General features: G+C 38.9%; 1 protein-coding gene across 8 annotated transcripts in view; it reads right to left on the bottom strand.

Moving 5' to 3' along the window:
- The window catches only part of NCKAP5 (NCK associated protein 5), a 380845-nt gene that overhangs the window by 45819 nt on the left and 321501 nt on the right, over nucleotides 1-13525 (bottom strand). For 6 of the 8 annotated variants that reach the window (XM_033064246.1, XM_033064245.1, XM_033064249.1 and 3 more), the window contains 3 exons: nucleotides 9323-13182; nucleotides 8444-8621; nucleotides 4215-4293 (listed from right to left, as the gene is read on the bottom strand). In XM_033064246.1, the coding sequence (XP_032920137.1) occupies nucleotides 4215-4293; nucleotides 8444-8621; nucleotides 9323-13182 (4117 nt within the window). The remainder of the gene's footprint in view (nucleotides 1-4214; nucleotides 4294-8443; nucleotides 8622-9322; nucleotides 13183-13525) is intronic. The other 2 variants (XM_033064251.1, XM_033064252.1) reach the window with 2 other exon arrangements.

The following is a 13525-nucleotide window of genomic DNA, read 5'->3' on the forward strand; positions in this document are numbered from 1 at the left end:
TATCTACAAGGTTCCCATTTAACACTGGATGAATCCATTTGGAGCAACTGACCTGGACCTCTAATGACGATTTGACAAATACTAGTTCCAAGTCCATCTTCAAAGTTTCAAGAGTTCTGGCTGCATTTATCTTCATAATCTTTGTCCATCTCTGAATTTCACTTGGAATTCTCCAAACAAGTAACAGGGGTGAATGCACAGTTAGGTAATTTGTTTCCAGGAACTGTGAATCTTTCTGCTGTGGATTCTAACCCCAGCCTGCCTCAGGGATTTAACTCCCATACAACTCCAGTGGGAAGTACCTTGTGCTTCCAGTGGAGCAGGCAGCACCAGTAACACCCAGATGGATTTTGGATTGCTATGACCAATTCTCCTGTTATCAAGTATTTGCTCTCCAGAGGAGCCACAAGAAACCTCAGGTCTATTCAGATTGTTGAAATCTATTTTATTCTTACCAACGATGTTATTTTGATGAAAAAAATCTACTTGCAGCAATGCCCCTGATGCCAAAACTCAACAGGCTTTTATTATACAATGAATCTGGCCTTTTAGCTCAATCAGTGACATATTAAATATAACATTTGAAACCATAAGCTTTCCAGTTCAATAAAACAATTCCTTCAGATGAACTGCCCATGATTCCATGTACTCCCTGAATTTCAGGGCTTTAGACCAGAAGTATTTGATTCACTTAAGTTGCTAAGGATGGAATGCCTGCTGGAAATCCACTAAGGAAAATAAACATATTCACACATAGAAATATCTGGGACAAAAAAAGAAACCCTCTTTCTTTTTATTGAAACCTGAGTGTAAACTAAAGAACAGGCTTGAAACTTTCTCAGACACTTCTCATCAGCCTATTTAAGCTGAGGCTGTGTTTTGTGTAAAGCTTGAGTATATCATTAGCAAAAGTTTATTCTGTGCTCTTCTAACAAAATTTCACCTATTTGGGGTAACAGAAAAGGAAACTGGACCCAGAAAAATTATTATTATGCAACTTTCAAACTGGGGTTTGATAAATCACAGTGTTGCTGTCTGAGAAAATGGCACATTCAGTCTTTCCCTTCAGCCTCAGCAGAGGTTCATACCAACACTGAAGAATGATATGATTAATTACAACTAAATTTCCTGTTCATTACACATATATTCCCAAAAAGAAAACAGCCTGTAAATTAGTGCATACCCAAAAATACTGGTGCTGCATACCCTAGTATTCCCACGTGAAGTTGTCTTCAATAATGAATTCTTCAGTAATTAGCATTTGTTTGCTTGTGCCATGGATTTTTGACTTTTCCCTTGAAGCTGTTTAACAATGAAAATTCTGCATGCATTATAATTAATACAATCACACTTTTCCAGGAGAAGCTGCTAATTTGAAACAGCACTTGAAATATGAAATATTGAACTTTTATAACAAATGCTTTGTTCCTCTCAAGATGTCCAATTAAATTCTGTATGCAAAGGTGTCATCTGAAAAGGTGTCTTGTAAATTTTTGGGCCATTGTTAAAATGGGGAAATTAAAGACAAATAATGACATTTCTATCCCTTGGGGGGGACAGAATTCTTTTTCTTTGTCAAATAAAGGTGCCTTTCTTATGTTTACATGGGAGCAATACTGTCAGGAGCTTGACACATCATCTGTGAATTCAAGAAAGGAATTTTATTTATAGGAACACTCAAAGACCCTGCTGTACCTGTCTGAGCTGGGGAGTCTGTCATGACATGAAGGGGAAGTCAACCTTTGCATCATGTCCTCCCTCTTACTTGGTACTTTAGCATTTTCCACTTCATCCCTCTTTCAAAGCACAACTACTTCATTGCAAAAAGAGCTCTGAGGATGACTGGACTTCAAAGGGATACTCATGTGTCCCTAGCTCTGCTGTCTGTGGGGGTGGGAGCACTGGCAGCATTTCTGCTGCCAGGGCCACTTTTGCCTTCCTCACTGACACTACAGCAAAAGCATCCAGGGTGTAACATATTTTTAAAAAACTTTCAAAATGATTTAAATAAATTTTGAAGAACAATATAGCACAATGTAATGGCTGCTTCATAAGGAAAAGATAATGCATTCCTGAAATATAAATATATGAGGAGGGAAATTCTATATAACTAGGCATTGTTTTCTTTCAACAGAGCAAATCCAAAGAGCCAGAAAAATACTTAAATTGATTTAGATCAGCAACTGACAATTAAAAACCTAGCAACTGGTATTTTACACATTTTTTGATTCATACCCAGGAGTATCTCACTGTTAGAACGTGATGAACCAGAACTGTTTCATATGACACCTACCTAGAAGAATGTTATTGGTATCTTGTTTATTGGTTAACTGGGCAGGACTGCTGTCAGTTATTTCAGTGACAACTGCAGAAACACATGCTTTTCCTGCTGCATAAAAACCATTTTCCCTGCTCAATCATACCTTTCTGCTATACATTCAGCTCTAGGTCTGTTTTGATAAAACCCAGCAGAATAAATGCATTAAAACACAGCTAAAAACCCACAGGGAACTTTGAACAAGGGGGAATGTCCTTAAGTGTCCTTAAGCTGATGGACAGTGGATTTAGGAATTAGTAAGAAATTCTTTACTATAAGGGTGGTGAGACCATGGAACAAGTTAGTGAGAGAAGCTGTGGCTGCACAGAGTTTCAGCAGGGAAAAAAAATCAGTATCTTTCTATAAAACTTTTGTATAAAAAAAAAATACCAGAACCTCTATCAAGGAATTTTAAAAACATCTGACAACCTGATAACCACTGTGTCCTGTCAGAGACTCAGATTTTGTGCCTATGAGAGGAGCAAAATATTAATACTCTCAAAAGCCACCAGAACTATATATCATAGGACCTAATAACAAATAAAATATCAAATATAGCAACTAGGCCACCAAATACACTGATGAACAACAAGGGTGCTCTGGAGTATTTTTAAGAAAAATATCCAAAACTCTGCAAATAGTTTTTCTTTTTTTTTTTTCCTTTTTTTTTGCGTTTTTTTTTGTTTGTTTGTTTGTTTTGTTTTGTTTTGTTATTTTTAGTATCTAGATTAAAAAACTGAAACATTTCACATAATTCAAAGAAAAAGTTTTGAGACTTTCTGGGATGGAGGCAAAGCAATTATTTCAGAATGACGAAAAACAATTTTGAACAATCTTAGGTGAAGTATTCTCTGCTGGGCAATTTCTGGTAACAGAAAATAAGTCCTTTCTGCACAGCATGAGAGGCATGAATTTCTGCTTGCAGGGCTAGTGCCTACCCAGTGACAGAATGCCCTCAGAGTCTTAGAGTGTATAAAATTCTTGTTATTCAGTTGCTGTCGTGGAGCTAGGTTATGGCTGAGTTCTCAGAGAGGAAAAGAGTTTAGGGATCTTTCCTCCAGGTAACACAGCCAGAGTTTATTTGTCTGAATTTGGGACTGAGAGGGCTGTACAAGTCAATGAAGCATGCAAACGTTTTCCTACTGCCCCCAAAGGAAATGTGTTTTGACTTGATACCTCTGTTTGGACTTGCTGGGTTGGCAGTGCCACTGAAAGGAAAGAGATTCTGGCTAGGAAAAAATGGAATCCGATTTTAACTTTTTAATGACATTTTTTACTGCAGTCTCTATCTGCAAAGGGGCTAAAGGGGTTTTGCTAAGTTGGTTTCTTATATTGGTAACACTGCTCTAATACAAACCTCAGGCTTCTAGACACTGAGATTAAAAATGAGTACGTGCCAATCACGAGGCAGGGTGGATGGTGTTACCCTTCTACAACAAAGACAACTTTATTTTCAGTAACAGCTTTAAGGTATCCTGAACAGACCCCTGTTTGCTGCTCCTTGTGGTTCAGTTCATCACAGCAACCATTCTATTTAAATTTCATTCTGAATTTTACTAATTCAAGGCCAGAGTTTGAGTATGTCAGCATTATTTCCCCTGAAAGGGTCATGCACAACAGCCCTTATGTTAAACCTCTGTATGGAACCCACTGTTCTGGGAGGCTGAAATGATCTTTCATAACCAGATCCCAAGGCCCTGCAGTCAAACTTTGCCTTGACCCACAATTGTAATGGCATGTCCCCATCTCATGCACATGATGAAATCTGGCTATCCAGGAGCTCAATGTAGGCTAAAGCTGACATAAGGGGGCAAACAAACAAAGTAATGAGAATTAGACATGTCTTTTTCACAAGAACTGACAGCAATAAAATCCAGTGTAAAATATAATTTTGTACCTATCACATGACTCTGACATGTAGTCCTTGTCATGGTGTCCTCCTCTTCTTCTTGCAGGTTTTCTGTGACTACTTTAGCCTGTACATAGTGCAACAACAAAAGTGAAGAACATCTGTGATTCTGTTTATGTTGCTTTATAACAACTACAGAATGTTTTGCAGAAATAAATCAGAGTAAAGCTACATGGCAGCTAAGAGTGGAATATATAACCTGTCTTATTCTATGAATGATATCTGATGATAAAAACTTTAATTTCATTCAAAATCACAATATGCAGCAATGAAAAATACCCTTGGAAGATGCACTTCTTCAAAATAAACACTAATATATGGTGTGGTATCTCTTTAGTTCAGTTTGCAAACACTGAATTTTGGAGTTTTTTATTTCCAACTCTGTTTAAAAGCATTTATTAGCTAGACAGAGAGAAAAAAAATCATTTAAGAATGCAGTGCATTCTGAGGTCCTGTATGTGATATTCAAGTTTTTGTTATTCAAACCCCTCAGATATTATGGCTTTTTTCAAAGATGTGTCTTTGCCCTGCTATTCTGCACTCCTTTTTCCCAGGTGTACAGATAATCTGAGTCCCTCCCTAGCACACGGGGAAATTCCCTCCATCACATGCTGGCAGTGGCCACAATTCAGTTTCAAGGACATATTTTTCTGCCATGCTGCATAAATCAAACAGGAATAAAGATAATTCCAGGGTGATGAGAGGAGGAAAAGCAGCACCACAGAAATATTGCTTTCAATATCTCAGGGATCTTAAATTATTTGCTAATCACTCTGTGCTGTTTTAAACTGCTTACAGCACACTCACAATAGCAAGAGCACATTTTGTAATCTAAACCACTGGAATTTATCATCATTTGCATGACATATCTTCGATCACAGTGTGAATCCTGCTTGCTGGGTTACACAAGTAGCCCTGTTGACCTCTTGTGAGCAGCCTAAGTACAACACCAAATACTTGCTCTCCAGATTTTTAAAAATGCATTTATCATCTCTTAATCCTAGGGATTTGATTGCATCTTTTTTTTCTTACAAAATGCCTCTCTTCAGGCTCTGGAAAATAAGGAGGCGAGTGCTCATTTGGCATCCAGTTCCAGGTGGAACAGTTTCTCACATTTGCAGAGTGCATGGCCAAGAGCTGCTGTGACATTTCACAATATTGCAATAGATCCCTGGGTGTTCCCCAAACACACAGACTGTGCACACAGAGTGCCACACAAAGCTCCTGGTGTCTTGGGTTTGGTGCCACATTTCCACCTCACAAAGCGAAGCCCGTGGCTGTTCTAAATCACACAGGGCTGTAATAAAATCACAAAGATGAAATGAAGCAGCACAGCACAAAAATGATTGTACCTCACCCTAAGCTCCAGCCAAGGACATGAAAAAGTACTGGAGAATGTGGAATATCCTTGGTGTAGGCTAAAGTGTTATGTATTTCTGCTGGCTGGCCTTTAGAGCAAAGTGCTTTTTTGATGAACACTAACGGGAAGTGTATCCCTCTGAAGGTGAATGCACAAGGCCACCACTGGTGGAACATTGCTTTTTCCATAAATTCAGTGGCAGTCCAGCAATAACAGTCTTTGCATGAACAGAACTCAGAGGTAATCGGTGCATATGTTATGGCGCAATAGTGCCTCAAGCCTTTACCTGGCACACCGTAAGAAAAGTGATTTAATCATCAAAAATTAAATAGCTTTTAAAAGAAAAAAATCTTGCTAGAAAATTAATGTTAGAAACTATTCTGGCCAGGATTTAAAGCAGTAGTATATATCTGATAAGCAGTTTGGAAACACAGCAGCTTCCGCACTGAACCGTATGACTGAGTGCACTTGGCATTGTTCAGAAAAGAAAAGAAATCGTCCTGGTTTAGGGCTTCTCAAAAGATTTATTCTGTTTTCTCCAAAAGCATTAATTTTGTCTTTTTATGAGCAAAAAAAAATGCACAACAGCCCATTCTACTGCATGTGACTGTTCTCAGGCACAGTTATCTCCCAGTCTTTTTCAATCTGCTTCAAAGTAAGCAGACACCAAAGAATAACTGGAAATGATAGTAATAAGATTCATGAACTTTGAATTTAAAGACTTTGCATTGTTTTTCTTTTAGAAGTTTGGAGGACAAGATGAAATACCACATATTGAGGAACCTTAAGGTATATCTCTTTCATAAGTTAGCATTAATAACTGTAAGCACATTTTAAATCTCGTTATTCTAGATGCCATCAGTCTTTTGGCACTAGATATTTCTTTCAGGAGTTAAGTGCCACAGTAAACACAATATGAAACTAAAAAAAAAAAACCAAAAAAACCCAAAAAACCATATAAATGTAACCTAATCTTCACAAATCACACAAAAATACTTTTTTCCCAGCTAACAAAAGAGTGCCTGGTGTAGCAGAAGTAATGCCTTTTCACCATGACTAACATGTCCTTAAAAAATAAATAGTATAATTAGCATTTCCCCATTATTTATGTACACTAAAGGAAAAATCTTTGTAGTTCCTTCATAAAATGAAGTGTGCTTCTTTAAGATATACTTGCAAACTATTATTGCAGCATTTAAAAAATGACAGACAAAAAGCATAGCAAATTATTGGAGCATTAGAAAATAATAAGTTAGAAATTGTAGAAGCAATGTATAGAGTTTTTTATACTTCTGTACAGTGGAGATATACCCTAAGCTGTCAGGACCATGTTAAATGGGGCATAGTTAAACTGAGTGGCTCTGATAAGGGGCTCTGCTCTGCTATCTAAGTTCTAGATCTGTTGGATTGAATTTCCTGCATATTGCACATTTCCAGACTTTCATTCTCTCTCTTTCCTTTCACTGACACTACAAGGACAGCCTTAGATATGCTTATAATTTGTGGTTTTATAATGCAGGAGACATCTACATTTTCAAAGAGGAGATGATACCAGAGGAGTCAGGAGGAAAGTTTTCAAACACATTCATTTTGCATATGTTCCCTGTAAGTTAAAAAAAAAAATGACCTTGCAGATGTTCTCAGCAAAGATGTCTGTATTAAAGTAAAAAAAAAAAAAATAAAAAAAAATTGCCTGAATGTGAAACTCTGTATGGAATGCCTTGACCTCAGGCACCCTCAACATCAGCCCTAAGCTAAGAGTATTTTCAGTTCCCATTATAAAGCTTTTTGCAATGTTCCCAGAGAATTTTTATTTCAGATTCACTCAGATGAAATTGTATGTGCTGCACTTCAGTAACTCAGTTCTATCAGAACAACAAAAGTAACAGCCTCAGCTTCAGAGCAAGTATTGTATTTGCCACAAGTTTCCAGGCTGTTTGTTAGAATTGTGGTTGTGGTTAATAATAATCATAATGATATGGACAGGACAGGTATCTCAGGAATGAGGAAAGAATGTATAGGGTTAAAGCATCTCTGTTCTCCTTCTGCTGGGCTTTAAAACATGATGGCAAAGGCCCTTGCTAGGCAAGACATTGCTCATTAAATTAGAAGGTTAATTAACAGAAGCTTCACCAGGAAGGGCACCCCTTGAGCCTGACTTTGGGTTACAATCCTAAACTCTGTGAACACTTCTCAGTGCAGTAAAGTTAGTCCAGAACCAGACTCTAACAGCTAACAGAAAAATGGGTATTTTTTCTTCTACATCACAACATTCCTCCTCTCTGAGTAAATTAGATCAGGTACAGTTAGTACCTTATTAAATTATAAAAATAACAACTATTAACAGGGAGATTTTTAATGGTGCAAAGTGAGATGCAGGTCCAGTGTATGTTTTTGCTTCTGAAAATTCCCTCTTAAGTGACAAATATCCCAAATGTGGTCAAATAATTTGATTTTTCCACATCAGCAGTGCATTTTTTAGGCTTAATAACTTCTATAATATTCAGAGGAATGTTCAATACTAGTATGCAATTTTCAGGGAAAGGGGAAGAAAATAATAATAAAAAAAAGGTCCTATTATTTCACTCTACTACAGTATGATTATAGCATCAGTGTGCATGTATCTTCACTGGAATTGAATTACCAGCAGAAGCAGTAGAATCTTCATGACTATCTGTATAATGTGGCCTATAGCCAAGCTGCCAACTTTTGTATTAATTCACAATCCTCTAGCTACACAAAATCTTTCTATCTTCTATATAAACAGTTATTATCCTGTTTGCCTGCAATGGCAATAAGAAACACATCCAGGAGTTAAAAAGAAGGTAATAATGTTTTCGTGTACTGAAGCACTTACCAGGGTCTGATTCTGCATTTCCATATCAGCTTTTGTGTTGCTGTTTTTCCTGTGGTTTCCTTGAGTGCTGATAGAGTTGCCGTGAGGAGAGGAGCCCTGGGAGCTGCCCTTCGACACACTCCTGTAGGAAACATTATTTGATCCACTTTCTGTCTGCTGAGCTGCTTTCTTATCAACTCTGCAGGTAGAGAGTGATTCCTCTGATAAATTGCATTGCCCTTCTTCAATCACTCTACTTTCCCATTCCTTTAATGTTTAAAGTAACCTCTCTGTATCTTTCTGTCTCTAGACCTTTGAGTGATAAATGTTTCTAACTAGCCTTGATCAAACCTGTCACTTGCAATTTCAGGTAGTATATCAATTTAGCCTTTCACATCTGATGATTTATATTATATTTGGGACTGCTGTGGGGCAAATGTGAAAACACAATATACCCATTGCTAAGTTCTTCTGTGACCAAAGGTTGTGATAGCTGGAAAGGTAATTAATTCTGACAAGTTTCCAAATATGTGTTTTCTGGTTACAGTACAGGAAGATGGAATACATTAAAACATGTACCTAATTACCCTCTGTCTTTGCACACCATCTGCCTAGATTCTTGATTTCTGGAATAATTTGAATTATCAGCTTGGATGTAACTCACCTATCCTTAATTTCAAAGACCAATGGTTTGGTTAACAAAGTAACATGAACAAAATTATCCTCTCATTGTTAATGTTTGGGTTTTTTTCCCTGTAAAGATTCAAGTCCCAACTGTGCACCCACTGTTTGTTATGGTGCACTCTCAGCACAAAAAGAACACACATTAAACTTTACATCTGGGCATCTGTAAAGCTACATGGACATTAACACATCCCAAATTGTGTTCTGCAGTTTTACCTGTTTAAAAGCTCTCTCATAAAGCTGTCTTTTGGTGAGTAGGCAGCTGTGGTGGAACCTCTGACTTGTTCACACTCAATCTCACCAGGAGGGTCTTGGGAAGGCTTCAGAATTTTGCTCTCCATGGCTAAAATGTCACCATTGTCTGTTTTCCTGTTAATTTCATTTTCTATTTCACAGTGTTGTTCAGTTTTCTTCTTTTCTTTTCTTCTCTCTAATTTTGCCTGCTTAATTCCAAATCCAGAAACTTTTGCATCCTTTTTTTCCACCTTGCTTTTAGGAGCATCAGTCTTCCTGCTACTCAGTGCTGGGAGCTTGCTCTTCCTGAAGCCAAACCAACTGGCTAGAGAAGGCCCAGTCTTTTGTTTAGTCTCCACAGTGGGGGATTTGGTTTGTCCCTGACCCTTTTGCACATTTTCTTGAATGCATAACATGACTTTCTCCTCTATTGTAGGCTGCAGAGATGGTGAACTCAAAAGATCATTAACCTTCTCAGAGGTCTCTGCTAGTTTTAAAGACATTTGCTGTCTTCGTGACTTTGTTGCTTCCAGTTTATGGGGACACTTCACTCCATCAAAGCTTTGGAAGGACAAAATTTGCTTGGAAGATGCAGTAGCTGAGGCTTCTAACTCCAATTCTGCTGACAGAACACTTCTTTTACCTAGAGCTTCATGCTTAAAGCTTTCAGTGCTTTTCTCACTCTGCACAGATAGACTGCGGGCATCTTTCTGAGAAAATGGTTTGCTTCCTTCACATTTTGAAGTGTTGTGAAATTGGTCTACTTTTTGAGATGATCTGAAGGGCAATTTGCTTGGGCTTCCATGCTGGCTATTGCAACTACTCATATTTCCAAGAGAGCCTTGTCTAGGATAAGAATTTTCTGTGGGTTTAGTAGCACATAAAAGAGCCTCCGGTGTCACTGCAGTCCCAGGAGGAGCCTTGATTTGAAGCCCTTCCATGGCCGAGTTCTGCCTTGTGAGAGAATTCCCCCTGTCAGAAGTGTTTGTAATAATCTGAGTCCGTACTTTCCCGAGACCTTCAGTCGCAGGGGCAGACGGCTTCTCCCCCATGTGGACGCTGAAACTCTGACTACGAGCTTTCGCTCCGTTCATGCCCAGAGCTGGCTTCAAGTGGGACTTGTTGCTAGAAGAAACAGACCTCTTAACTAATTTGTTTTCCAATCCATCTCCTCTGTCTGCCACCAAGTTGCAGCTTTCGTGTGAATGAGCTGATGCTGTATCCATACTAACTCCCACAGCACAATTATTTTTTTCTTCAGTATCAGACTTGGAGCCCTTTAATTCCGCATCAGTTGCACCTTTGGAGGTTGCACACACAGGTTCACTTTGCTTGTACTTACTGGAACTGCCATTGCTTTTGGAAGCTGCATTTATGCTGTCTTTTTCCTGCTTCCCTGGTACAGTAGAGCTCTTGCGGAGCAGCTGGGGAGATTTGACAAATAATTTCAGTCCTACAGGGAGACGGGTTTTCATTCCCCTCTCATTAGAGTTTTGAGAGGGATGGGCAGCATCACCTGCATGAAACAGATTTGATGGGAAATTGTTTACCTGAGATAGCAAAGGCTCACTTGTGCTGGTCGTGTGACATTGAGGAGTTGTGGGGAGAATGTTTGGCACCTTTTGGAGCTGATCCAACCCGCTGTCACTGGAAATATTGTTTTTGCTGGAATATGTGTCTTGTGAAGGAGTTCTTTCCAGTGATGGACAGCCTAGAGAAAAGGACCTGGCTGTTTGAAAATCTGTGCTGGAATACTCATGATTCCTGTGGAGACCCACCTGATTAGGGTTTTTTGGACAGATTTGCTTTGTGGAAACTTTGGAAAGTCCTTGGCATGCACTGTGGGACTGCTGAGATGTGCATGTATTTTGCATAATTCCTTCTGCATTTTCTTGAAGGTAAGATAATTCAATTTTGGCCCCAGAAGATACATTTTTTGCTTGCATTTCATGACTAGATTGATTATGAAAGCCAGAGTTCACAGTTCCTTTTAATGGAGATGATTTCAGTACATTTTTTGCTGTTTCAGTGGGACCAGCTCCTCCTAACTTTACTGCTAAAGGTGGAGAATTAGCATAATTAGGTCGAATCAACAGGGATGTTGATCTGCCTGGAGGAAGGGGTGGGGATGGAGACCGGGCTTCTACAGTGGCTAAATCACAATGAAAGTCTCTGGTTGGAGGCTCCCCATAGCTGCTGGGCTCTATAAAGTGCTGAGGCAACAGTGGTGATGCTGGACTCTGACTCTTTGGATACTTTGACCCATCTCCTCTGCCAGGACGTTTCAAGTTTGGCAGGTGGTGGGCAGGGGGCTTTGGAACCTGAAATTCAACTTTTGAATCAAAATGACGAGGTGGGCTCTGAGCCTTTTTGAACCTTGAAAGCTTTACAGGTGGCAGAGCAGGTGATTTCTCAAGGGCTGTGGGACCCACTGACAGAGCTACAGGTGCCTCCCCACTCTCAGTCATCAGAGTTTTTTGGGGAGAAGATTTACCTCTGCTGGGTATTTTAGTTGTGTTTGGCTTTTGATTGATTCCTGCATGCACAGTGGAGCTTGAATTGGCCTTGTATGATGCATCATACACTGGCTTCACTAGTTTCTGTCGTGAAGTATTTTGCTGTGTCACTCTTCCACAGCGTGAAGATTCACCACAGGTCAGGGGGACAACTTTATTTTTATTCCCTGCATTATCTTCAAGATATTTTTTATCTTGAGTATTTTTCCCAGTTTCATCTTCCTGCCTTTCTAAAGCAGTGTGGTTTCTAGCATTGGGTCCTGGGTGCAAATCAGTTCTTCCCTGAGGTATAAGTTCAGTGTATTCTGCACTGGACGTAGTTTGTGGCTGGTTGATTGAAATCTCATCTCTTGTTACAGTGACAACTCCAGTTTGATGTGAGCTGAATTCAATTGGCTCACCATCCTTAGCATCGTATATTACTGTAATGCACTCTTCAGAAGAGGTCTTTTTTATAACCTTTTGTTGCTTAATGAAATTACATGGCTTAGGCCTAATGTCTGAGTGAACAGGTATCTGACTCTCTTCTTTGTCAGTAGATACAAGCTGAGAATTCTCCGTGACTTTGAGCAAGTCAGGGGTCTTTGTATACTTCTCAGGAAAGGGAGTTGCTAATAAATCTGAGGGACTTTTCTCATCACTGCTTTCTATATGCAATTCATCCAAGACTTCATTGTCATCAGTGTCTGAAAGCTGAAAATTAAAGTCCTTCCAGCCCATATTAGAATGGCCTTGATTTAACTGTAACTCAGGCAGCTTTGCTCTGGTGCATGATTTTACATCTGCCTGAAATCCACTGACAAAACTAGTTAATTTCTCAGGTCTTTCCTTTGAATTAAAAAATGAACTTCTTTCTGGCAAATGTTTCCTGTTAGGATCCCAGTCAAAGAGACTGTCAGAAATGCTATGAGTTAATTTATTACAATAGGTCCTGCAGTCTTTGCTTGGAACTTCCTGCAGCAACAGTAAGGATGAAGAGTCATCATCTGCATCATCATGTGAATCTGAATCATAAGAGAAAGTTTTGTTGTGCTCAATGCAAATACTTCCCATTTCCATTGGCTTACAATGAGTCTGTTCATTATGGCCACCACACTTAATTCCAGGGGAATATATTCCTTCGTTGGAGTTCATGCAATCTTTGTAACCCCATTTTGATATTACTGAAGGTGGTTCAAGCAATATTTTTTGCTCCTGCAATTTCTTCAGCCCTTCTAAGATATGGTTTTCCTTGATACGAGTTGGAGGTAGATCATCTGCAGGACTTGAGAGGTTGCTTGGGAGCGAAGAACCAATGCTTATTCTTTTGTCCCATCTCACGGATGACTGTCAAAAGAAAATAAAAATCACCTGTGTTACTCACAAGTCCTGAGAATAAAAGTGTTACCATTGTGGTAAAAAGAGGAGTTGCATAAGGGAATTCCATTCCATTCTTTGCTATTTATAGCAAAGCTCTTTTTTAATAAAGGATTTCAGTGGTGTGAAGGCTGCGGTGCATTAAAAACAGGAAGAACAATATGAATGGAAGGATTAATAAAAAGAAGAAGAGTAGTTTGGACTATGAAAGGAATAATAAATGTCTGAACAAATGAGGAGACTGTAATTAAGCTGGAGTGAAAAAGGAATCGCGAAAAAAATTAAACAGGGGGTAAAAGTTTAGTGACAACTG

Source organism: Catharus ustulatus, chromosome 7, assembly GCF_009819885.2.
Source record: "Catharus ustulatus isolate bCatUst1 chromosome 7, bCatUst1.pri.v2, whole genome shotgun sequence".
Lineage (NCBI taxonomy): Eukaryota > Metazoa > Chordata > Aves > Passeriformes > Turdidae > Catharus > Catharus ustulatus.